This window comes from Pseudopodoces humilis, chromosome 24 (assembly GCF_049639895.1).
Source record: "Pseudopodoces humilis isolate 2021_Gansu_Grassland_sample_001 chromosome 24, ASM4963989v1, whole genome shotgun sequence".
Taxonomy (NCBI): domain Eukaryota; kingdom Metazoa; phylum Chordata; class Aves; order Passeriformes; family Paridae; genus Pseudopodoces; species Pseudopodoces humilis.
In genome coordinates, this window is record NC_142223.1 from 6,690,375 (window position 1) to 6,716,565 (window position 26,191).

The window sequence follows — 26,191 nt, forward strand, 5'->3', positions numbered from 1 at the left end:
AAATGAATACAGCCGGGATCCGTGAATAAATATAGCCGGGATCCACTAATAAATACAGCCGGGATCCGTAAATGAATACAGCCGGGATCCACTAATAAATACAGCCGGGATCCATGAATAAATACAGCCGGGATCCGCTAATAAATACAGCCGGGATCCGCTAATAAATACAGCCGGGATCCGTGAATAAATACAGCCGGGATCCGTGAATAAATACAGCCGGGATCCGTAAATAAATACAGCCGGGATCCGTAAATAAATACAGCCGGGATCCACTAAAAAATACAGCCAGGATCCGCTGAGACAGCCGGGATCCACTAAAAAATACAGCCAGGATCCATGAATACAGCCAGGATCCGCTGAGACAGCTGGGATCTGTGAATAAATTCAGCAGGGATCTGTAAATACAGCTGGGGATCTGCTGATAAATAAATCCAGGATCCATAAATACAGTGGGGAATCCATGAATGCAGTGATCAACCCTGGCCAGGGATCTGCTAATAAATACAGCAGGGACCCATAAACACAGCTGGGGATCCACTGATAAATAAATACAGCCTGGGATCTGCTAATAAATACAGCAGGGATCCATAAAGACATCCAGGGATCCACTGATAAATAAATACAGCCAATAGAGCCAGGGATCCACTGTACAGCAATCAACCCCAGCCGGGGGCAGCCGAGCCCTCCTTGGCCTCGGGAGGAGATGGAGGGAGGGGATGGAGGGATGAAGGAGGAATGAGGGAGGGGATGGGGGGGTGAGGAAGGGATGGAGGGAGGGCTGGGGGATCCCTCACACCCCTGCCCTGCTCCAGGTGTGATCCAAGCAGCGGCCCCAAAGCTTTGCTCCGTCAGCCCAAGGCTCCTGGGGGCCAAAGCCCCACGCCTGAGCACACAGCTCGTGTGTGCTGGACAGGGAGCAGCAGGCTGAGCTGAGAGCCCCTGCTCCTGTCCCTGCTCCTGTCCCTGTGCTCCTGTCCCTGTGCTCCTGTCCCTGCTCCTGTCCCTGTGCTCCTGTCCCTGTGCTCCTGTCCCTGTGCTCCTGTCCCTGTGCTCCTGTCCCTGCTCCTGTCCCTGTGCTCCTGTCCCTGTGCTCCTGTCCCTGTGCTCCTGTCCCTGTGCTCCTGTCCCTGCTCCTGTCCCTGTGCTCCTGTCCCTGCTCCTGTCCCTGCTCCTGTCCCTGCTCCTGTCCCTGTGCTCCTGTCCCTGTGCTCCTGTCCCTGTGCTCCTGTCCCTGTGCTCCTGTCCCTGCTCCTGTCCCTGCTGCAGCCTTGGGTTTAAGGCATGAAGCATTTAAGGAATACTGTTCTCCCAGGCAGCAGGACACAGCGTGAGCCCCCGGGCAGCCAGGCCTGGCTCCCTGCCTGCACCCCTGACCCCTCCAGGTAATTCCAGCCGTGCTCCTAGGCACCCATTTAGTGAAGGAAACACCCCGTTCCCTCCAGCACACCCGGCGTTAATCGGGATGCACCCCCCCATCTTCCAGCTTCTGAGATGCCTCAGTCTGCCACGAGGCTAAAGAAGGATAAAAGGTTCCCCAAATACTCTATTTTGAACCACAGAGTAAGCAAAACGGATCAGGCCCCAGAACAATCCTTAATTTTCTGGAACATAATAATCCAGTGATTTCGTTGTAGCAGAGGTGGATACACAATTTCCTTGTTGCTTATTCTGTCACCTCCCATATTGTGCTTGGGAACCTTCACCAACAGCCCGGCTCCCTCACTGAACGTGCCATAATATTGAAATGTTCACTAAATTCTGTGTTTCAGCTCCTGTGGCTCTACTGAAAGGATCCAAAGCCATTCCCTAAGATACAGGACACCCCAAAACTCACAACACCCCCCAACAAGAATGCTCCAGAAGATTAAAAATAAAGGAAAAGCAAACGTTGTGCAACCAAAACACAGACCAATGCTTCCCAAAACATCCATTCTGAAATTCACCCAAGCCTCCAATGTTTGGCACCATTCATTTTTACAGCACCAAACTATGTTGGGGAGGAGGAATTCTGATCCATGAAACTCTTTGTAGAATAATACCTGGTTATTTCTAGTTCCAAGCAAGAATTCAGCAGCTTTTTAATCTATGTTTATTTTGAGATGTCAGTGTCAGAGAGAACCTGATAGCATCTTTATTTACTCCTGGGGTCAGAGCAGTGGTGGCTGGGAAGATGCCAGCCCTGCCACCAGCGGGTTTGGCACATCTGCATCCCCCAGGAGAGCTCAGAGCTGTTCCCCAGGTCCTCACAGGATGCCAGAGCACAAAAGCAAGGGCTGGAGGCAGCAGTGGGATTCCTGTTGGTGGAATTAGTCACTGTCAAAGCAGTCACTCTTCTGAAGAGACACAAATTAATTATTTTCAAGATCTTAACATAAAATTTTTTTTTTTTTCTCAGCTGAGTTGTATCCTCCACTCTGGAGAGCCAGGAACACACGGCAGCTCTGGCTTGATTAACAGTGCTCAAGGTGAGAACACTCAGCCTCTGCCTTTTAGATTAGCTTGGGGTTTTATTCCACAATCAGAGTTTTCTCAGGGATGTGGAACTACTGACACCCCATCCATAGTCCTGTGCTGAACTCTGGAGAGAAAAACCAGCCTGAGGTACAGAAATTATCCCAGAAGGCCCAGGCTGACCAATTCCAGAGCAGAGAATGAGCAGCAGCAGGAGCAGGGTTGATATTCCCCAGGTGAACCAAGGGTCACACATTTCAAACAGCACAGAAAGGACAAAACAACCTTTCCTTGAGCTCTGTGTCCTCCAACACCAAAAGGGCCTCGTCCCACACCTGCCCCCAGTGCTGGGGATCCTTCTGCAGTCTGGGGCTTGTTTCAAGTTCCTTTGCAAATACAAACACACTAAAATAGCTTCTTTGCAAACATATGAACTCACTAAAATAGACTCCCACCACACTGAGCTGCACTGAGAGTCCTGCAAAAGTTTCTGAGCGTCTTCTGCTGAGCCCAAGATCCCTGAGACAGAAATGCCCTCTGCACACACAGCCCCCAGCTCAGGACTGATCCCACCCCACATTCCCAGTGAGGGTCACTGCAGCTTTCACAACCTTTCCTACAACACTTCCAAACAACCAGGAGCGTTTCTCACACTCCACGTGAAACAAAACATTACTTTAGGAAAGGAGATTGAGTGGGAGACAAAACTGACAAACCCCAAAGAGCCCACCCCAAAATGTGCCTTAAAACACCTGCACTTCCCAAAGCAAAGGAAATCCACCCCAAAATGTGCCTTAAAACACCTGCACTTCCCAAAGCAAAGGAAATCGATCTCAAAATGTGCCTTAAAACACCTGACTTCCCAAAGCAGAGCAGATCCAGCACCAGAAATTCAGTCACCAAAACTCACAGCTCAGAAATTACCCAGCTCCTTTAGCTCCTCTCTCTGAACCTCCCCCATCCCAAGACAAAATACAGGCTTGAAGAGCTGGAATTAAAAAAAAAACCTGGCAGCAACCAAATGAAGAAAAAGTGACTTTTCAGAGCTGGCCAGTATGAGTAATTAGCTGATCACTAAGTGCTCTGCTGTGTCATTTCATTGATCCTCTCAGGCTCAGTCATTCTCTAATAGCTGGAAGAATTAACACCTACTTCTACCCAGAAAGTGGGTTTAAAACCCCACTGACAGCAACAAAAAATGTCCTTTCACAGGAGAAATCATGCCTTAGCCACCAACACCAACACTCCAGCCCAAAAAGCACCGAAGGCAGTGGCAAACACAGGGTCAAGGGGGGTGCTGAGTATCAGAGAGGGGCACCATGAAAACCTCACCTCGGTGCACTGCCCCAAAGGAAACACACCCCTGATGTTCCAGGAGCATTGAAACACAGGGTGTTTGAATTTGGGATATTCCCAGGGCTCAGCACCATCCACCACCAGCAGGAGACTCCCAGAGATTGGGAAGTGCCCAAGTGAGGGAGTTTCACAGTCCAGCGCCCTCCAGCCACAAAGACACATTGAGACACTTCAGAATAAGGCACAGGAAACCTCATAAATAGGCAATTTCATAATAAATACCCACACAGGGAGCTCCTTCCTAACTGCAGGCAGTTAGTGGCAGACAATGCCCTGAAGCACAAAGATTCAGATCTGCATCAGGTACAACAAATCTACCAGGGAACAATTCAAATATTTATTATTTATATGCTTATCTAACCTCCACTTCAAATGGTATCTCTGGAAATCAAGGTCCAGCTGATTGTGTTCTGCACTGGAAGAACAATCCCCTTCCAGTGGCCACAGACCTGGCCCAAATTATTCACCTTTCACTGGAGTGCTCATGGAAATATCCCCACCAAACAACAAACTCCTCAAGGCTGGCACTTGTGAGGCATTTTCTGTGTTAGAAAATCCCATAAATGGAGAAAGTGTCATGTTTGGACCCAGGAAATAACAAAGCTACAGCCTGGACTGAGCTTTCCAAACAATATTATTGAAATAAGAGCTGACCAAGGCTGGCTGAACAAACCCCAGGCAGATTGAAGAGCATGCTGAACACACCCTCCTCAAACGTGAACAGATTCCCAAAAAAGATCTTTCTGCACCTCTTAATTTGTTCTAGGCCAGCAAAGCACAAACCAGGCATTTCTGATATGGGACCCTGGGTGATTATTTACACAGGAAAGCAGAAATTTCCACACTTAAAAACTTCCAATTTGATTTCTTAGAAGTGTCTAAATTTCAGCTTTGCTGACTAGAATACGTAAATGATTTTTAGAAGTATTTCCAGGGTTGTACATTCAGCCAAGAATTCCTGCTAAAGTTTGCAAGCTTTACAAAACTTCCATATTTCCAAGAAGCTGTTTAGAAGCAGCACATTATTTACTCAGAGGTGCACCCAGATATCAGAACTCACTGCACAATTTTATTTTCTACTCTTATTTTCCTCCTGTATAAACACTCAGGAAGATGCAGCTTCTCCCTTGCATCCCTTCCACCCCAGCCTCCTACCAGCTGGATTTTAACCTCTCTTCCCTTGAGTAATTTTCATAGAATTGAAGTTGGAAAAGACCTCCAGAATCATCAAGTCCAACCTTTGAGAGAACACCAGCTCAGGTCAGTGGTGAAGTGGAGTTTAAAAGCCATTTTCACTTACCTTGTCTCTGGATTATAGCCCAGGATGTAGAAAAATGAATCCACTCGTGCCTTGAACTCTCTAGCAGCAAATATGTCGGAGAAATGGGAGATGTTGCACTTCCCTCTGAAAGCAAGAAAGAGGAGAAAACAGCATTAGAATTCTAGCTTGAGAAACAGCTGCTTTAATTAAGTGCCACTGCAATCTGGGTAGAAGCCACAGGCATCCCTGCTCTCATAAATGCCCAAAACATCATAAATACAAGGCTGTTTTAACCAAATCAGGTTCTTCACACAGTGGAAAGGGAAGGAAATGCAGTTACAGTGGCTCGGATGCTGCTCCACAAACATTTCTTAATTCTCCTTCAGCCAGCACAGCCCTGAGGAGCCCAAATGCAACCAGCCCAACCAGCAACAGCTCAGAATGCAATCCTGGCACTCGTCAGTTTGCAAAGCTGTTACAGTTACATCTTCCAAAATTCTACTGTCCACACTGTTGAAGTCAGCTGTCTATTTAGGAAGCTAAATAAAACTTCAGTTTAATAAAAGCTCCAAACAAAAAGCAAAGCTGTGATGCTTTCAGCAAGTGTGCAATCCAAATTCCAAGCAGACAGAAGTTTCTTCCTTTTATTTTCAGATGTGAGAGAGTAAAATACACAAAGACTTATTACAGAAAATGAGAAAGAAAAGACACTTAAGGATTTATTAGCTTCTTCTACCCCAGATTGTTAATAACTTTTCTAATACAGCTTGCTGCTGAAGTCATTATCCTTAAGATGAGCATTAAGACTGGCTGTAAGAAGTTGTTTCTCATTTCCTGGAGGGTTTGTTGGGCTCTGGGTGCTGCCCAGCTGCTCGAGCTGTGCCAGTCCCACAGCCCAGTTTTGCTGCCCCTGAGTCAATGAGAGCAGGAGCAGGCAGAGAAATGGGCCAGGCAGCCAGGGCTGGGCCTTTAACCAGCCCTGAGCCACAAACACAGGAATTTCTCTTTTTCACACTGTCAGACCCTAAGATCTCATCTCTCCTCACTGCTATCTCCTCAGCAGTGCTCCCTGTTACAATTAGGCTGCTCAGGGGCTTAGTGCTCACTGCTCAAGGTTTGCCAGCTCTGTTTAAAATTGAATAAAAAGTGCCATAGCGACCAGCACAGCGAGAGGAATCATTGTTTTTTCCTGCAGTGATCCTGCTGGGCAGCCTGGGCACAGAAATGCAGAGCTGGAGGGATGAATCTGCCCCTGGAGAACCCTGCATCCCTCAGGAAAGGCACCCCGGGGCCAGGGCACTGAAACCTCAGCTTGCTCCCCTTCCTCATCCTTTCCAGGGTAAAGCACTTCCAAAAGGCTCTGAGAGCCCTGTCCTGCACCAGGAGCTCTCACTGGAGAGCTGCTGCAGGAGAGGGGCTGGATGAAGTCAGGAGGGTGGATAAAGTCATCATGGAGGGTGGATAAAGCCAGGGCTGTTTTGGGACAGAATCACCCCTGGGAGTGGAGGCTGCAGAGCTGCCCCTGTGCCTGCCCAGCTCCCAGCCCGTGCAGACCCAAAGCAGGCCTGGCATGGCCCAGGTCCTGGCAGGCTGTAAAGGACCAGGCTGTAAAGGTCTGTGAGAGGCCCCACACACAAACACTGAGTGCCAGGCTTGCTCACTAACACTGATTTTCTCCCTGGAGGCTGACACTGCTTCCCAAGTTTTGTCATTTAGAGAGACAGAAAATGAGCAGGGGGGTTTGTTTCGGTATTTCTCATTAAATTCACGTTTTAAAAGTATTCTGGGGAAAGAGTTTTAGCTTCCTTTCAATAATTCACCTGGCAGCTAATAAGCATTTTCCAGATAAGCTGCATTACCAGCATCGATGGCAGCAGCACATCCTGTTCACAGCACTCCAGACCACGAGTTCTGCATTTCACCAGGAAGATTTACCAGAGAGGTGAAAAGCACATGATGTTTATTGCACACTTCCACAGAGATCCACAACTATCCTCTAGTTAAATTTTTCCATTGGTTAGAGCAGAATATTGGTAGTTACAATCACTGCTTTTATTCCCCGGTTTGTCATCAATTCATCGTGTGTCCAGAGCCATTTGTTTGCAGAGGGCAGAGAAATAATCTCATATTATAATAAATTAGAATTTCATGTTAACCTTTCATGCATCATGACACATTCTGCCTCCCCCATGTTCTCTGCAAGAACACCATGTGCAATTATCCTTCTGCTCATCTCGTACACTCAGAGGTTATTTTTCCAGTTTGTTCGGCACACACGTATATTCTGTTTTTATCTTTCAGTTTCTGTCTTTTCTTTAAAGGGAAAAAAAGAACTGCAAGGATGCAGCAGGGGAGTTAGAACAGTCCCAGGGAAAACTGCAGCCACAGAGTTGAGTTTCTGTGTTTGAGCAATTTCCATCAGGACAGCCAAGCTCCCGATTTCAAGCTGGAAGGCGACTCAGCAGAGGCACTGTGGAATTCCAGGGGCTCTAGCACACCACTGGAATGCTCTGAATTCCTAAGAAAGGTTTAATTTGTAAATCAAAGACTTCCCTCCCGCAGAACAGAAGCCAGTTTGTCTTGAAGTAAGTGGCTTCAGTGAAGTGACTCTGAACAAAAAAATGTCTCCAGATGGCTGTGGTGGAACACCATCTGAGCACCATTATCGGGGAGATTATTCAATTTGCATCCTGACAATATCCATGCATGTTTGGCGTGCTGAAAATCAGCTGACAAATAACCCTTGCTGTTGGGATCTGAGAACATCTCAAGTCAGGGGGTCTCCCCCAGCCAAAAGCCTGAGGGTGGAAGGGCAGCAGCTCCAGGGCAGGGTGCAGGGCACACCCCTGGGCATTCCCTTGGGCAGGCAGGTTCAGCCCTGGGCTGAGCTGGGACAGTGCAAAGCACTCAGGAAAATCCTTTAACGCTTTAATTTAACCGGGGCCCTGCCCAGAGAGCCAGGGCTGCAGCAGTGCCCCTGCTGCCAGGGCAGTGGGGCTCTGAGGGAAGGGCAGTGACCCGAGCTGGGCTGGGAAACAGCAGCTGCTGCTCACCACTGACAGACTGGGCTGGAGAGGAGGCTGCAGCTCCTGCTGGACCAGAGCAGAGAACACGGAACCACTGCAGGGGAGGGGACACAGCTGGGCTGGCTGACAGTGACCCCCGACACCCCTGTCCCAGTCCCAGACACCTCTGACCCCCCAGGCTGTCCCCTAGTCTGTCCCTCAGCCCCAGGCTGTCCCCAGGCTGTCACCCAGGCTGTCCCTCAGCCCCAGGCTGTCCCCAGGCTGTCACCCAGGCCCAGGCTGTCCCCAGGCTGTCCCCCAGGCTGTCCCTCAGCCCCAGGCTGTCCCCAGGCTGTCCCCAGGCTGTCCCCAGGCTGTCCCCCACCCCCCAGGCCATCCCCAGCCCGTCCTGACCTGAGGGCAGCAGCGTGGTAGGTGTCCACGTAGTCGGAGATGAAGAGCTCGCGGTTCTTGATCACCGGGTCTGTGATCACCAGCTCCCGTCCCGAATCTGCCCGAGAGAAAAGCACAAAGAGCTTCTGCCACACCCTGACCCACAGCTGGGACAGCACTGCCACTGCAGTCACAGCTCAGGATGTCCCCAGGTGCACGCTCAGAGCTCACAAACACGCCCCTCCTGCACTCAGGAAGGGCTGGCAAGTGAGAATTAATGTGTAAGAACATCCCATCTATTCCTACCCATCAATCCTCCCACGACTTCTGAAGGGAAAAGGCTTTTAGGGGCACCGGGTGACACATGTGGACCTCTGGGAGCAGTCACTCCCAGGTGAAAGGAGCCAAGGGAATTCATCTGTTCTGGTTTCCAGGATAAGGTGTTGGTTCCTGTGCATATTAAATGTGAAACCTTCAACAAAATCCTGACAGTGATAACTGTGCAGTGCTCTGGCTTTGAGGTAAATATTGATATTCATGTTCAAACACAGAAAATTCTGAGTGTTAACAAAGAACTGGAAGACAACTTCTTCTGTGACTTCTTTCTAATACCTCTGAGGAAGACACAAAAATACTTCTCCACACACAGGAGACTGCACAAAAAAGCAGCCATGCTATCAAAAATACTTTTTGACACTGTGCCTGTAATCTCATTGTTAGAAGTTTCAAATAAATTAGTAACAGGAATGTTCTATTTGTGGAGCTTTTGCTAAAAGCACACACAGAATGTCCTTTAAAAGGGGAATGTGTGCTCAACTTTGTTCTGTCAGGCACCAGAAAGTTGCTGCATTCCATATTTCAATCATCAACTTTTATCATCACAGTTCACCTTGGAGTATCTTCAGAATTTTTAACAGTTGCCTCAAGGAAATCTCCTGGTAGGAACAGAAGCAAATGTTATGTCTTCCCTGGAGGCAGGAGATAAATGACACTGGGGTATGTACTAAAGTTTTTCTGCTTCTATGAAAGCCAAGATCACACTTGTTTTTGCAAAGACAAAAGGGGAAACTCTGCACCAAGTGCTTCAGTTCCATCCCTCCCTGCAATATTAATCACAGTGAATATTCATGTGTGTAAGCATGACTGTAAAAGACACAGCTCTCATGACTCTGTGGCACAAGCACAAAAACCAGAGGAGATCCCCAGTTTCTGCAGATACTTTGGTGCTCAGCTCATTATCAGTGCAGTGTCCAGGAGGCCTGCCAAGGATCCAGGGTTATTTTGCTTCTCTATCCTCTCTCAAGGAGAGAATAATTATTATTAATAAATATATAAATAAATACATAAATACATAAATAAATAATGATGATGACAATAATAATAATAGTTGTTATTGTTGATCATGCTATTAATTTTTAGTAATAATACCAGAATTAATTTAACTAATAATTAATTATTAGTAGTAATGATGCCAGAAGCCCAGCACTTCCAGCACACCTGGAATGCTCCTGATTACAGGGACAGGACACACACCAGTGACACCAGGCAGGTAAGAAACCACCAGCCCTTTTCTAACACCATGTCCTGGTTCCATAACCCTGCACAGAGCTGTTCTGGTTCTGTCAGAGCTGGGATTGGGGCAGTTCTGGTTCTGTCAGAGCTGGGATTGGGGCAGTTCTGGTTCTGCCAGAGCTGGGATTGGGGCAGTTCTGGCTCTATTAGAGCTGGGATTGGGGCAGTTCTGGTTCTGTCACAGCTGGGATTGGGGCAGTTCTGGTTCTGTCACAGCTGGGATTGGGGCAGTTCTGGCTCTGTCACAGCTGGGATTGGGGCAGTTCTGGTTCTGTCACAGCTGGGATTGGGGCAGTTCTGGTTCTGTCACAGCTGGGATTGGGGCAGTTCTGGCTCTATTAGAGCTGGGATTGGGGCAGTTCTGGTTCTGTCACAGCTGGGATTGGGGCAGTTCTGGCTCTGTCAGAGCTGGGATTGGGGCAGTTCTGGCTCTATTAGAGCTGGGATTGGGGCAGCTCTGGCTCTGTCACAGCTGGGATTGGGGCAGTTCTGGCTCTGTCACAGCTGGGATTGGGGCAGTTCTGGCTCTATTAGAGCTGGGATTGGGGCAGTTCTGGCTCTATTAGAGCTGGGATAGGGGCAGCTCTGGCTCTGTCACAGCTGGGATTGGGGCAGCTCTGGCTCTATTAGAGCTGGGATTGGGGCAGTTCTGGCTCTATTAGAGCTGGGATAGGGGCAGCTCTGGCTCTGTCACAGCTGGGATTGGGGCAGTTCTGGCTCTATTAGAGCTGGAACTAAGGCACAGCAGTTCTGGCTCTGTCACAGCTGGAATTAGGGCAGTTCTGGCTCTATTAGAGCTGGGATTGGGGCAGCTCTGGCTCTGTCACAGCTGGGATTGGGGCAGTTCTGGCTCTATTAGAGCTGGAACTAAGGCACAGCATTGCTCTGCAGAGCCCACTCACCGTTCTCGTTGTGCCTGTCCTGCACCAGGTGCTGGTACACGGAGTCGGGCACCTCGGACTGGCGGTAGTACCACTTCACATTCATCAGCAGATGGTCCCTCTTGCTCTGAAAAACAACCCCAGGGTGTTACCGACAGGGAAATCAGCCCACAGCCCCACAACCCCCACTGGGAAAAAGGCCTGAGAGGTCAGACCCAGAGGGAGGAAGGTGTTTCTCCAGCCTGCACTGGTGACAGGTTGATTTCCAGCCCAGACAAAGGCAGGAGAACCTCCTGCCTCACAGTTGTGTCTCTGCATCTGACCAGCAAACCTCAATCAACTCACTCATGTTAATTAACCCAAGGAAAGAGGCGGGGATCAGAAAAGGACTGCAATTTTTGGCATCATGCAGTCTGCTAATTTCCACAAATAAGAAGTATTTATGTCCAAACACACAAAAAAGAACACCCACAGTAGCACCATTTAGTGCAACCATTCTCAGCAGTGGAAACCAAGAGATAATAGATTTTTTTCCCCCCAAGGACAGATGGGTCCAGACGTAATCATAGACGTTCTTCATTACACAAAAGAATAGGATACTGCACTTCAATCACAATAATTACAGGCTCTGACTGCTCATCAACCTCACAGCAAAATTTACACAAAACTCTCTTCCCCAAATGCTCTTTTTTCCTTGAGGCTCCAGCCACCAATTTGTTCCTTAGAAGGAACCCAAAGCATAAACACCATTTAAAGAGAATTTTTAGATCAAATCACTGCAGACTCTGCTGAGTTTATCTCTGCAATTCTCCCTGCTGCTCCAAAAGAAGAAGGGGGAGGAAGGGAGCAAGTCCTGAAGGGAAAGGAACATTCTTTTGGCATGAGGCAAAGCCCGTTTTCCTCTGGAGCCGCCTGAGACCGCTGCTGAGCGTGGGTCACCGGTGGCTGGTGCTTCTCCTTCTGCTGCCTCTCCCGTGCTGTTGGAGCTCTTCTGCTGAATAAACAACATCCAAACCTTGCTGGGAAAAGCCTTTCCCGAGCAGAGCCCGTGTAATACCAGCACACCACTGCCAGTGGCAGCATTGTGCCAGGAAAGCTGGGCCGGAGCTGCTTCCACATCCCCAAAGCCCTGAGCATCCCTGGGCTGATGGAGGAGCCTCAGCCCGCCGCCGTGGCTTTTTAAACAACACATTTGCAATCAAAGCCAACGAGCTTGTCTAATGCATGGGGGAAAAAAAATCAAAAGGACAACGAGTGAGAGGAGGCTCTGATTTCTGCTGCCTGCTGTTCAAAAATTGGGGTTGCAGACTCGTCTGTTCTCCTGAAATAATGCTCTGTGCACCACAGCTTTTACGAGCAGCCTCTCTGAATTCTGAAGACAAAAAAGTCCAAGTAAATAATCTGTTACCCTCTCGCTAAGAGTTCAAAAATTCTATTTATTTATTATGGGAAACATCAACCCAGCATTTCTCTGCAATTTCTCTTTGTGTTTCTCAGCTGAGAGGATAAAAACCCCACTCTTTTGTTCCACAAACCCGGAGAGGATGCTCAGAGAGCTTCACCCTGGCACAAAACCCATCCAAACACACGAGCACAGCTTACAACAGGCATCAATGCTCTGGTTTTTCAGGGTCTGTGCCTCTGGAGTGTTTGAAATATCAGAACTGCACGGAGCACAGGCACATGGAACCTCGAGAGAGGACTGCAGAACCAGGGGGGATTTGGGGATGGGGGTTTGGAACAGCAAATGGCACCAGGGGAGGACTGGAAATCCGCACTGTGCTCTGCCAGGGAACGTTCCCTACACACCAAAAATCATCCCAGGGCTGAAGAAGCAGCCACAGCCAAGGAAAGGGGGAGGAAGGCAGGGAATGGGAAGGAATGTCCTTGCAGACCCTGCTAGGAGGGGACAGGTTTGCAGGAGGAGCTCTGGGAGGGCCCAGATTCTGTCAGAGGATCCCTGACATCGGCAAGCACCGAGGGGATCCCACAAAAACCAGAGCTGGGAGCCACAGCCCGAGGGGGACACGGTGCCACCCCAGCTCACTGCCCCTCATTCTGGCACAGAACAGCATTTCTGACACTGCAGAGAAAAAATCAGTGCTTCAAAGTGAGTTCTGCTGCTGTAAGGGAACACCTCACTCTCTCCCACCTCCCAAAGACCCTTTAGGTCCTTCAAGCAAGGCAAGAAGAAGGTTTTGCTGATTGCCACAGCTCCTGGAAGCCCCACTCAAACACCTGGAATAGCAGGGATTACACAAGAGCTTATCAGGAATATTCAGAGGTGAACCCAAGTGCTTCCAGTGTTCTGCAGTGTTTTATCAGCTCATCACTCAGAAATGGTATTGCCCATCAGGGTGGGACTGACAGGGCACAGCAAAGATTGCAGGGGCTTCCCTAACACCCAGAAATGGCTTTTCTTTCACCTCAGAAAACTAAAATGTGTCTTTTAAAGCTATGGAGAAAAAGCATGAAGAGTTATAACCAAAACAGGTGATAAAACCAGAACACAACCCATGGTCTGCACCCACTTCCCAGGCTTTTAACTAACACCTAAATTCTAGCACAGAGGCATTTTAAGTGATTCAGAAATAAGAAGATAAACGGGGCCAATGTAAATATCAGAACAATTCTGCCTCGTGCTGCTGACAGTCCCCCATTTGGATCATGGAATGCTGCCAATGGAATGGCTCCGTGCCTCCACACACAGGCCAAGCAGCAACAAAAATATCATTTACAATGAGATGTGCAAGGAGCTGTTCACAGAAAAGCCTGTGGCAATAATGCACTTGGGGCTGGTTAGGTTGTGGGTTTGGGTTTCTTTGGGTTTGGGGTTTTTTTGGGCAGGGGAGGGATGAGCTGATCTCCTTCCTAAATACTTCTTTTTACCACCACTGGTCATTTTTGTCCAATTCATTTTCCAGCTGCGCCCTGACAGCCTCTTTTCTGTGCCCGTTCTCTAACACAAGATGATTTTGTGGGGTTTAACCTGAAGCTTCAATCTTGCTAAAAATACAAAACGTCTGTCAGAGTCTCCCTTTTCACATTTACATCCCTCATGGCACAGAAATTCCTAGACATGCTATTTTGTCAGCCAACTTCCTAAATACGTATGTCATTTATAAAGCAGACTACACTCAGAGGTGTCAAGGCGCCAACTTCTGTGGCAGACTATTTATTTTTAAACCATGTGCACACAAAAGAAGTGTCCTCTACCTCCTAAAGTGTGACTTTTTCTTTTCCCCCCCTCCTTTTTTACACCTTTACATCTGCAGACAGTCACATGCCAAATCCAGGCTTGCACAAACTGCAGCCATGGCAAGAGCTCTAAATTTCAAGTGTCTTTCTGTCAGCTCAAAACGATTCCCTGTGCTACAAAACCACATTCTCCCCCTTAATGAAAATATTGTCTTTTGCTGCAGCACTCACAAAGTGCTCATTTGGGGATTTTGTTCTTGCTGACATTTTGGGTTTTGTTCCTTTTAAACAGCATGAATCAGTTTTGGACATTGAACAAGAATTAGATGGGATCTGTAAATGGATTAAAGCATCTCGGTTCAGAGGCATCTGGTCAAGCCTCTGCCTTATAGGGGAAAAATAAATAATGCTGCAAGTTCTCTTCGGAAAGCAGGAATGTCTTGATTTCCACAGCACTTGTGACAATTCCAAGGTGCTGTTTTCCCCAGACCACGCTGCAGGACAGAGTCACTGCACAGCCCAGAGCAGGTCAGGTTCCTTCTGATCCAGGAACCCCACGGGTTCTCTGCCCCAGGAACCTCACGGGTTCCCTCTGTCCCAGGAACCTCACGGGTTCCTTCTGTCCCAGGAACCTCACGGGTTCTCTCTGCCCCAGGAACCTCACGGGTTCTCTCTGTCCCAGGAACCTCACGGGTTCCTTCTGTCCCAGGAACCTCTCAGGTTCTCTGCCCAGGAACCTCACGGGTTCTCTGCCCAGGAACCTCACGGGTTCTCTGCCCCAGGAACCTCACGGGTTCTCTCTGCCCAGGAACCTCACGGGTTCTCTCTGCCCCAGGAACCTCACGGGTTCTCTCTGCCCAGGAACCTCACGGGTTCTCTGCCCAGGAACCTCATGGGTTCCTTCTGTCCCAGGAACCTCACGGGTTCCCTCTGTCCCAGGAACCTCTCAGGTTCTCTGTCCCAGGAACCTCTCAGGTTCTCTGCCCAGGAACCTCTCGGGTTCTCTGCCCAGGAACCTCTCGGGTTCTCTGCCCAGGAACCTCTCGGGTTCTCTGCCCAGGAACCTCTCAGGTTCCCTCCCCAGGGCGCTGGGGAACCACGCTGCCCCAAGCGCCACAGATGTCCTGCAGATCCTCCCACAGGGATTTCAGCACCGCACTCCTCGCCCTATTTAGATGCAGTTAAATCACAACCAGCTCTGGAAACAATGAGCCAAGTGCTGGAGATGACAGATGGGCACGCTGGAGTCAGGGAATAGCAGCAATTCCAGAGAAACAAACAGCAGAACAGGGACAGGGAGCACAACAGCTTCCCTTCCCACCACGAAACCTCTCTCCTGCTGCACAACTGGTTTGTACTCTCAGTCAATTCTGACATTTACTAATAGTCAAAGGAGAGAAAAGGAGAAATAAAGACCACTCACATTCACTGTAGGGGAAAAAAGGGAAAAAAAAACCAACCAGAGGGGGGATACAAATGAAGCTATCTGGAAATCAGGAGCTAAAGGGATACAGCAGGGATTATTTCTCTTCCCTCTCCACATCAGCACGTGTAATTTCACGTTCTCAGGGTATCTTTTTGTAGGCTGTTTGCTAATTAATTAAGAAAACTGATCAGCTGTTTGTAAGCCAAGCAAACCCAGCCTGGAAATGCAGAGGTTATTACTACAAATGAATGTTATTTTTGCAGCTTGATTATTTAATTCAGACGCCTGCATAGCAACACATAATTACTCCTTGCAAACAGAGCAGCATTGTCAGCGTTCAGCAAGAAACACAAACGTGAAATAAAAGCAATAACGTGGCCACATGCAGATTAATCCTGGGCACCCCTGCCCGGAGCAGGGCTGTCCTCTTACCCTGAGCCAACACAAAGCCTGCAACCTCTAAACCTGTTACTGTTATCTAATGACTGCTGCATCTACAAGGGCTTTTCTAATAGGAACATGCCTCGATGGCTTATCTGGGCACACGAGGCAGGGCACAAAGCGGGGCTGATGGAGCGCAGTAATGGGAGGCAGGAAATGAGAAGCCTTGGGAAAGCCGCGGATAATCGATCAGCGGATTCACTCAAGTGTGAGCTGAGCTGGGAATAAGCTGCCTGGGGTATCAAATATTGCTGTTTCCAGGGTAAAGGCCCATTTCTGTGATCTATGCAGGGCAGAGCATAATTTATTGACAAAACAATATCGGATTTTTTCACAATGGCTCGCGCCTGACATTTTCTGACTGTTTACAGCGAGAATTTTTCATGTGTCCTTTTTATTCGCAAATAAAATTCCTTCTGGAATTCACAGAGTCACATCGGCGTGCTGGAAATTAATTCAGCGTGGCGTAGGAGTAACTGTGAGATGTAAAACACTCCTCACACTCACCTAGCCTGGAATTGCAGCCTCTCCCAGGTGCACTGCACACCTGCAGGGACACAGCTGGCCCAGGGGATGCACGCTCCTGCTCACAGACACCGCTCACACAAAAAACAAAGTGTTTGTTCTACACCTCTGCTGCACTTTCTACAAAATCTGAAGCAGCGCTGTCTGCCAACAGCAGCAAACATCACAAGCAGGTCATTTGTGGCCTCGTTTCTCACAGAAGGACAGGGGAAGGCACCGGAGCCCCACGAACACAGCTGGGCCTACAGCCGGTATCAAACAACAGTCTGTCCACCCCTTCAGAAACCACAAAACACGGCCAAAAGCGGTGTTCCATCAGGGCACGTCATCTGCAGGGCTGGCTGTGCGTGTGGGGCAGCTCTGCAGGCTGTGGAACGCCGGGGAGGTGCCCTGGGCTCTCTCCCAGTTTGGCACTGGAGCTGCCAGCCTCACTCAGAAGCACAGCCCAGCACGGCCCTGGGCTCGGCAGAGCTGCCCCAGGAACCTCACGGGTTCCTTCTGCCCAGGAACCTCACGGGTTCCTTCTGTCCCAGGAACCTCACGGGTTCCTTCTGCCCAGGAACCTCACGGGTTCCTTCTGTCCCAGGAACCTCACGGGTTCCCTCTGCCCAGGAACCTCACGGGTTCCTTCTGTCCCAGGAACCTCACGGGTTCCTTCTGTCCCAGGAACCTCACGGGTTCCTTCTGTCCCAGGAACCTCACGGGTTCCTTCTGTCCCAGGAACCTCACGGGTTCCTTCTGTCCCAGGAACCTCACGGGTTCCTTCTGATCCAGGAACCTCACGGGTTCCTTCTGATCCAGGAACCTCACGGGTTCCTTCTGTCCCAGGAACCTCACGGGTTCCCTCTGCCCAGGAACCTCATGGGTTCCTTCTGTCCCAGGAACCTCACGGGTTCCTTCTGTCCCAGGAACCTCACGGGTTCCTTCTGTCCCAGGAACCTCACAGGTTCCTTCTGTCCCAGGAACCTCACGGGTTCCCTCTGTCCCAGGAACCTCACGGGTTCCCTCTGCCCAGGAACCTCACGGGTTCCTTCTGTCCCAGGAACCTCACGGGTTCCCTCTGCCCAGGAACCTCATGGGTTCCTTCTGTCCCAGGAACCTCACGGGTTCTCTCTGCCCCAGGAACCTCACGGGTTCTCTCTGCCCAGGAACCTCACGGGTTCCCTCTGCCCAGGAACCTCACGGGTTCCTTCTGATCCAGGAACCTCACGGGTTCTCTCTGCTGGGACAGGAATCGTGGCACAGATCCAGCAGGACATGCAATGAGCAGCTCTGAGAGGGATCTCCACCTCCCCAGGAGCTTCCCTTGCCTCAGCCACACTGCAGCTCTAAGGCAAAGATCCACAAACCCAGCACGTTCTGACAAAAGCTGACATGGAACAAGTGTCACCCAACAGCCCTTCCTTCTCTCCAGTGTCACTCACCTTGAACACAGCCTCATCCAGGGTTTTAAAGGAGAAAAGGAACATTATTCATTTCAGGTAATGACTGTGAGAGATGTCTGTATTTAAAATAAACTGTACTGTTTATTCCATCAGCTTTCCAGCTTTCCCAGAAACAAAGCTGCTCGCTGTGCTGAGAACCAGCAAGTCACCTGTTTTCATTTAAGTGAAATACACTCAAGCTCAAAATACCCTTAAAATTTCACTGCGATCCTAAACGACAAAAGATAATTTCATCTTGTTAAAAAAAAAAGCAGTTATGCTTAAAAACTGACTGGTTTAAAATAAAACTATGATAAGATCTTCCATGAAGGTTATGGGTCATTGCTTACTACCTCGTTTAATCCCTTTGTGGTCTCTTTCTGCTCCATTTCCTTTTTTCCCATCCAGGTTTCCTGGGTTTATTTTCCCACCCAATCTCCACATTATGTGGAATTCCAGGTAATTGTCCAGGTGAAGGTGCTGCTGCTCAAGGCTATTCCACTGCACCCAGCTGGGCAGGGAAATCCTATTTCAGAATAAATTCACAAATGTATTTATATAAACTGCCAGACCCCAGGTGAGGCTGTGGAGGAGCCACATCGCTGCTGCTCCTGCACAAATATCCCAAAACGAGACACACACCCAGAGTCATTAATGGCTCTCATTAAAATCTGCTTTTGGTCACAACAGCCCTGCTCAGGTTTTCTGCCCCTCCCAGCCCCACTCTGATTACAGATTTTGCCTTTCCACAGAGGCAGATTTAGGGGGAGCTGCTGACCCAGAACTGACAGGGACCCTCCCGAGCATCTCCTGCTCAGCACCAGCAGCCAGCACCACTTAATGGGATCACAAATGCATTTAACTGATCATTGAATGGATGCTCCAGTAATTAAATCCCATTAAGGTTTTTTTAGCATTATGCCAAAGAAGTGCAACACTGAAATGAAGATTCCATTCGGGCCCCGCCTGACATTTGCCATTAAATGTCATTTATAGCACATAGCTCTGATCTAATTGCAGAGCAGCACCAGCCACAGTATTTATCACTTCTATTAAAACAAGCAGCACTCAGCAGTGGGGCTATTCGAAGCCATCATACACAGTTTAAATAGATTTCTCACCTTTTAAATATCAGGAGGCCACATTTTCTTTACCATCTCACTGAGGGCTTTACCTTTGAACAAAGACACACCAAGAGCTGGAGGATAAAACAATCAGGAGACAGTTTGCTCTGCAAACCCAGCCCGGAGTTTGAACAGTCACTGCCTGCTAAAATATCACCTCATGGGCAGGGGAATTCTGTAACAGGAAAAATTAAAGCGCCTTTGCCAATAGGCTGGGGCTGGAAATTCCGAAAAGAAAATGCACTGATCAGCCAGATCCTGTGACTTGGCTGTTTCACCACAAAAGCAAACGCTGCTCCTGCGAGGAAACAAAGTGTGTTTGGAAAATAAATGCCTGGAAAGTGAACGCTTCCTTGAGCAGCTCCCCAGAGGATGCAATTTCCTTAGCAAATGGTCACTGACTGAAATGTTTACATCTTCTCAGAAACTGCCCCAACGTGTGTTATTGACCAGCTGATGCTTCAGAGCAGAGCAGAATCAGCTTTTCTCCCAGAATTCACACAGGGGCTGAGCAGGGGCTGACAGCAGGGCCAGACACAGCCTCAGCAAAATCCCTGCCAGTAATTAATGGGCAACACCCAGAGCAGCAATCTTCAAAAATGTCAATTTGCAGAAGACAGGGCTGTATCTCACCACACAGGGAATTTCTAATACAGATTGGTGCTGGCTGCCCTGGTATCAATAGCTAAATTAGCAACACCCAGCTTTGGAGTTTTTCTTTGTATTTATATGTAAATCAGTACTAAATAAACATACCCCAAACCAGCTCCACAGGCTGCAATCTAATCTAAACTGAAGGACTGGAAAGATGCCCTCCATTCATCTGGAAACAGACAGATATTGAAAACACTAAAATCAGAAATAACTACGCTGAGAATAAACAGGATGCATTTACCCGCTAGAGGAGAAAAAAACCTCAAAGGAAAGGTTGGGAGAGAGATACAAAGAAAAAACCCACTTGGGTTTTTCTTGGGTTCTGGAAGTGTGAACATACAGACAACTGAGATGGTCCACAAGAAAAGCAGTTCTGAAATAAAGAAATGTGGTTTTTAAACCTCTAACACATCCCACGGCCACCATGTGCACTCTGGTTTGAACTGCAGTGAACACAGCCAGCCATACAATTCCAAAGTTAATCATTTGTCTTGGGCCATATAATCACCACAGCATTACAACTTCAACAAATGAAGCTACTAATAACTTCTATTAAAGAAGTCAAGGTGTTAATTCACTCCCAGTCCAGCAGCAGAGACCAAGCAGCAGCAAGCACTCAGTCCTCGTGCAGAACTCGAATTAATTTCCTCTATTACTGGAGGCACTGGATGGAACCCATCAGTGCTAGATTCCAGGCTCTGACTCCAGAATGCTCCTGCGATGGGAGCGAGGGTGATGCCTCTCCCCTGGCCTGGGCACAGGGATTTACCCCAAGGGAATCACCAGAGCCAGTTCTCACTGCACACAGGAGCATTCTGTGTGCCACCATCACCCACAAACACAGAAACTGGCAGGGAGCCTTACAAAACAGAAAAATGACTGAAAGTTATTCGGGGAATTTGTATAAAACTTGGCTTGACCAGTCTAGAGAGCGCTCATGATTTCCATCAGCTTCCTTTTACCAAAGACAATCTTCTCAGAATTGAAGTTTTAACTTGAATTTGAACCAACAACTTGAAGTTGGTTTTAACATTTCCATGAACTTGGTTCTTCAAACTGCTGAGCAGGAGCCTGTCCTTGGGAGATGGAAGTGTTAGAGATGATGAATGAGGAGCTCTGTCTCCCTGTGACACACAAGTTAAGGGGTGAAGCCTGTTTAGATCAGTTCCCAAGCCCGTGTTTCAGCTGCCTGTGCACTGTCTGCAGCTCTGGCTGTGCCATCTCCCTGGGAACAGAAAGGCCTGGAGCTCCCTGAGCGTTCCCTACCTTGGAAAAGTGAAATAAAATATTCATGCACAAGCAACACTGACAAATCCAAAGGCATTTCCCAGCACTTGAACTGGTGTAAACTGCAGCACTCGTCCTACAAGTGCTTCCCAACGAGCACATGATAAATTAATCTGTAATATAACGCAGTATTAGCTCAAATTTCAATATTTACTGTGCCTGTTTCAAACGCAGCCATGCTCCAGATGTGCTCCCAGCTGTTTGTTTTCCTGGCCCAATGTCTCTAGTAACAAACAGCCCCTTGGTTTAATCACCTCCAGATCAGAGATTTGTGAGGATATTTCACCACAGTTAATGGAATTTTGTACTTCAGAGCGTGAAGTTTTCAAACTCCGAGTTCAGCAGTGACTTCTGAGGGTGCAGCAAAGCCCACGAAGCCACAGCTGAACTCAGGATGAAGCTTTCAGGTGTTTCCTCACAAACTTGCCCCAGCTGAGGGAGGGGAGCTCTACATCCAGGCTGGTGATCATCACCCAGAGCCCAGCCCAGGGAGAGGGAACTCCTGGCTCTGGGAGCTGTCCTGGAACACCAACAGGGGAAGGAAGCACCACAACACCTCAGAACAGGAAATCTGGCACCAAATGGCAGCTCCCCTCTTGGAAAACACCTTTGTCAACCTCCTCAGGCACAGACACTGCAAAAAGCATCCCAGGGAACACCTTCCTGCAGATTCCCTGCAGCCCTGTCTGATATTCCACATTCTGCAGCTTCTGCCTCGCAGGGTCCTGCGGTTCACACGTATCAAAGCACCCAATTGCCTTTTCTTCCTCTGCCTTTTTTTTATTTTTAAAACACGAGGAATATGAAAGCACACACTGAAGCTGGTCCTTGTTAGCAGACCCATTTTCATCTCTTTAAACTCAAAGAGAGCAATTCCCTTGAAAACTGTCACAGCATTTTCCCAATCCATAAAGAGGAAGTTCAACAGCCTCAGGTCACTAATCGCAACGACGGGAGACACAGAGCATAAATTATGTCTTTCTATTCCACAGCAGTGAAACATATATATTCTTTTATCTTACTTATTTGATTCTCTCTATAAACTGAACCTTTTAGACGTGTTTGTAGTCTAAAAATGATGTTTTACAAATAAAAGGGAAGCACTTTGTTGTTTACACAGCATTCCTTCCATGGGGTATATTAATATCACATCCAGGGGGATGGACAAGAATTGCTTTACACAACAATGTAACTTGGGTGTTTTCCCAAAAGAAAAACTTTATTTGAAGTTTAAGAGTTGCCCAGCACGAGTTTGTAAGTTTTAATAATTTTGCATCACTTTTAACCTTAAAATGTGCCAACAAACAAGTGAAGGGAATATGATTGAAAATCCCCCAGAAGTTCTGCTCAGAAAGCAGAGCAGGATGCTTTCGTGCTACTAATTTAATTAAAGAGTTCTCTTCCTTTCAAATACCCTCTAATGGCCCAAAACGAACCAATGCTGCTTTAAAAATCAATCACTTTCATCAAAATTACAACTCCAAATTCTCCATGGATTCGTGTTCAGTGACTGCAGTGTCAAAAATGCAGATCCATCACATCCCTGGCTGCGAGTGCTGGCCTGGGAGGTGACACCAGGTCCTGCAGGGGACAAAACCCAGCCTGAGAGCATCTGAAGCTCTGTCAGACACAAGGTGGAGCTGACTTGAAGCGTTTTCCTGAGGCTCCATCAGTCCCTGCTGAATAAAAGGGAGATTTTCTGCCTTTCCAGCCACTCAGGCACAGAACAGGTATTGAAAAAAAGGAGATTTTGCCTTTCCTGCCACTCAGGCACAGAACAGGTATTGAAAAAAAGGAGATTTTGCCTTTCCTGCCACTCAGGCACAGAACAGGTATTGAAAAAAAGGAGATTTTGCCTTTCCTGCCACTCAGGCACAGAACAGGTGTTCAGAGAGCATCCACAGGCTTTCCCCCTCCTGTGCCAGCTCCTCTGTCCCTCTCAGCCTCCTGGAGACCTTTCCCAGTATTTTATAATCTCACACAAATTAACCCCTCCTGGCACAGAGGTGCCAAAGCCCAGGCTCCCCCTGCAGTCAATCCTCACCTGCTCTGCTCAGGTCACACTGACACTGATCCTGAACTGAGGTTTAGGGGGTCCCACACCCCCAGAGCCTGCCACAAGAGCATGGAAAGCATCACCCCCACCTTAAAGAGCAATTCCAAGCACTTCCCTGAGGGACAGGTCACACGCTGGGATTCAGTGGCCGCAGCGACATTTCGCTTTCCTCAAGGAAACCCTTCCGAAAGCAGGAAAACAAATTTCTTTAATGAATTATCTTCAGTGGCTCACGAAGCGTAACAACGTGTCTTTGGAGGCTGAGCAGAGACACAAGAAATCTGACAGTGCTCAAGTACCCCCAAATGACCAGAGAGAAAATTTCGACTTCAATAATCCTAAAGGTCAGAAGCATTATTAAACATGACAGATGCTCTCACTATTCAACACCAGAGGACATGGCTAAATTTATTCTAACTCCATTTTCTCTTGCTACATAAAACCCAGCTAATGTACAATTTGGTACTTTTTTTTCTCTAAAAGCTAGAGATAACATTTTTTTTCTCCATATTTTCCAGCTGGCACACAATGATTTATTTAGCACTCAATTATCTCAGCACAGGTGTAGGAAACAGGTTTATTTCGGGTAAAGGGGGAGGAAACAAGGCAGGAGAAAGGTAAAATAAAAAGCTAAAGGTGGTGAAGACCACGCTGCCATGACAAAGGGCTTAACAAAACCATAAATAACAACCCAGGAGCCTTTCCTGGGGGGGAATAATCCCCCACAGCCTCCAATGCCCCTGTGCCAACAAACCAGCCATGAAAATTCCAACTGCTGGATGCCAAGTGGGGCAAAAACAAATAGGGCAATCACATTTAAAAGGAAAAAAAAAACCAAAACAAAACCCTGTGTGGATTATTCTGCAGGTTTGGGTTTTTTTTTTTTCTTTGTTTTGGTGTTTTATATGTTTGTTTGGGGTTTTTCTCTGTAGCCCCTACATTGTAAGGTCTGGACTGCAATAGGATCCAGGCCATATGGAAGGAATGGAGGCAGAGCTGGATTCCAGCCCTACAAAACACACATATAGCTTTAACTTCCAGCTGTTTAATCCTCACTCTGAACAATGCTGCCATCTGCTTTAAACCTCCAAATATGAACACTCTGCCTCTCCAAAAGACCATGATGTAATTGTGACATAACATTGCAGCTCTGCAGGAATTAATTCAGTTGCATTGGGGCATTACACTATCAAGGCTACTCAGAAAAATAACCCCAAAATCCCATTAAAATGTTAAACATTGGTTAATTGACAAAATTATGGCACTGATGAAATTATAGATCTCAGCCAGGTCTGAACACAGCATCTCCACACAGCCCTGAGCACCTAGGGAATGCAAAATATGCTGGTTTAGCTGTCTGAGAATGGATGGTTCCTGCTCCTGCCTTCCTTTAGAAGATGTACAACAAAATAAAAAGAATGTTGCTCTATATTTCAGCCGAGTCCAGTGAAACTCCAGTACCCATAAATCCACAGAGCAGCCTCATGGCTCTTCCCTCAATTCTGAGCCTCACCTGAGAGACACTGCAAATCCCCTGCTAATTTAACAGCCTGAAAGCAGCACTTAGAGAACAGTCTGCCATACAAAAAGAATTTATTTTTACACAGATGTGACAAGCCCAAACCTCACTGTGCAGCACAGCTTAGGATCTGTGTGAGAATTCAAAGTGGCATCTGGGTAATAGCAACCAAGAAAAAAAAAAAATACACAGAGAAGCATTGTAAAAAGGAGAGGAATTATCAAAATGGATTCATATGCATCTGGAATTATTTTAATACAAAACACCCAGCAAATCTCCCTGTGCTGACAAATCACCAGCTGAGGTAAATCCCAGATAATGAAACATTGTAAGGAAGGCTCTATTTAATAATTTAGCCCCTGTCAAGGAGTTTGTATTGATTCTTGTTTTCAGCACGGGAGAGGATGTTATCTGCAGCCTCACGCCTCAGTGACAGCATCAGTGGATTTAATCACGGTGCAGCCCCTGCCACACCATCCTTAAAGTGTCACCTCTGATTGTCCATCACTGCTGCCACTGCCCACCCCACACTGCAGCCACAGCAGCACTCCAATCTGCTGCACATTACACATAAAAGCCAATCTCATTTGCAGGCTAAATTTTTTATTTTAAATAATTCAGTGTTCCTTCAAACATCTCATTCATCTGGCTCTCATTAGAAGGCTGCTCTGTCCCTTAATGGCAAACTGAGCCGAGGCAGAGCCACAATTCCAGAGCCCTGCAATCTCCTGCCTTGCCTGGGAAGGACCTTCCAGCCCATCCAGCTCCACCCCTGCCACTGCTCCAGCTTCCTCCAAGCTCTGTCCAACCTCGCTTTGAAAAGCTTTAGCAGGGATTTGGAGGAAGAAGAAAAATCCTTTTTGCCTTTTCTTGGCTGTAGAAGGAGAGATGAATCTGGAGAAGCAGGAAAAAAAAAAATCTGTATTAATCAGCATTTTTTCCACACCAAAAAGGAAAGGTCACGCTGCCTCGGAACTGGCCAGGAAAAATTTGCCACAAATTAATTCAGCTGCAGTTCAGGAACAGAACATCAATTCATCTGCAAACAGAATGAGGCTTTTAAATACATAAATGCTTGTGGCTACAGAAACCTCACCCAGATATCTGCATGCACAAACCCCAGCTCCTGTAACAGTGCAGGGAATAACAGATGTAAATTTAACATGTTTGCTAAAATGCAAGGCCAGATGCAGGAGGAATGCAAAGGAGAGGAAGCATGAACTGCATAATTTAGAAAAACAGGTTTCTTTTGATTTTTCCCCTCCTTTATTCCAGGTGAGATGCAATACTTTCCATTTTATAATCATCTGGATCACAGCAAAGCGATCCCGGAGGCCCACGCAGCCAAGGTCATCATACACAGATTTTCTATTACAGGGCACTAGCAGCATTTCACAACTGTCTTTTTATGCACTTCTGCCTTTCCATCCAGACTATAAATTGTTACAAGGCCCTGGGGCAATCCAGCTGTATACTCCATTCAAATCAGGCTTCAAGGAGAAAGCTCCACAGTCAAGATGCTTCAATCAAGTAAACACACAGGCACAAAGGGCAACTGCATCACAATTAATAACATTTCCTTTTGTATGGCAAATTCAGCGTTTTTCTGGTGTAA

The 26,191-nt window shown here is 47.7% G+C and overlaps 1 protein-coding gene across 4 annotated transcripts in view; it reads right to left on the reverse strand.

Moving 5' to 3' along the window:
- RERE (arginine-glutamic acid dipeptide repeats) overlaps positions 1–26,191 on the reverse strand; it is a 173,415-nt gene that overhangs the window by 74,315 nt on the left and 72,909 nt on the right. For all 4 annotated transcript variants that reach the window (XM_088066413.1, XM_088066412.1, XM_088066414.1 and 1 more), the window contains exons 4-6: positions 10,944–11,049; positions 8,491–8,587; positions 5,111–5,215 (exon numbers count right to left, since the gene is read on the reverse strand). In XM_088066413.1, coding sequence (XP_087922539.1) covers positions 5,111–5,215; positions 8,491–8,587; positions 10,944–11,049 — 308 coding nt within the window. The remainder of the gene's footprint in view (positions 1–5,110; positions 5,216–8,490; positions 8,588–10,943; positions 11,050–26,191) is intronic.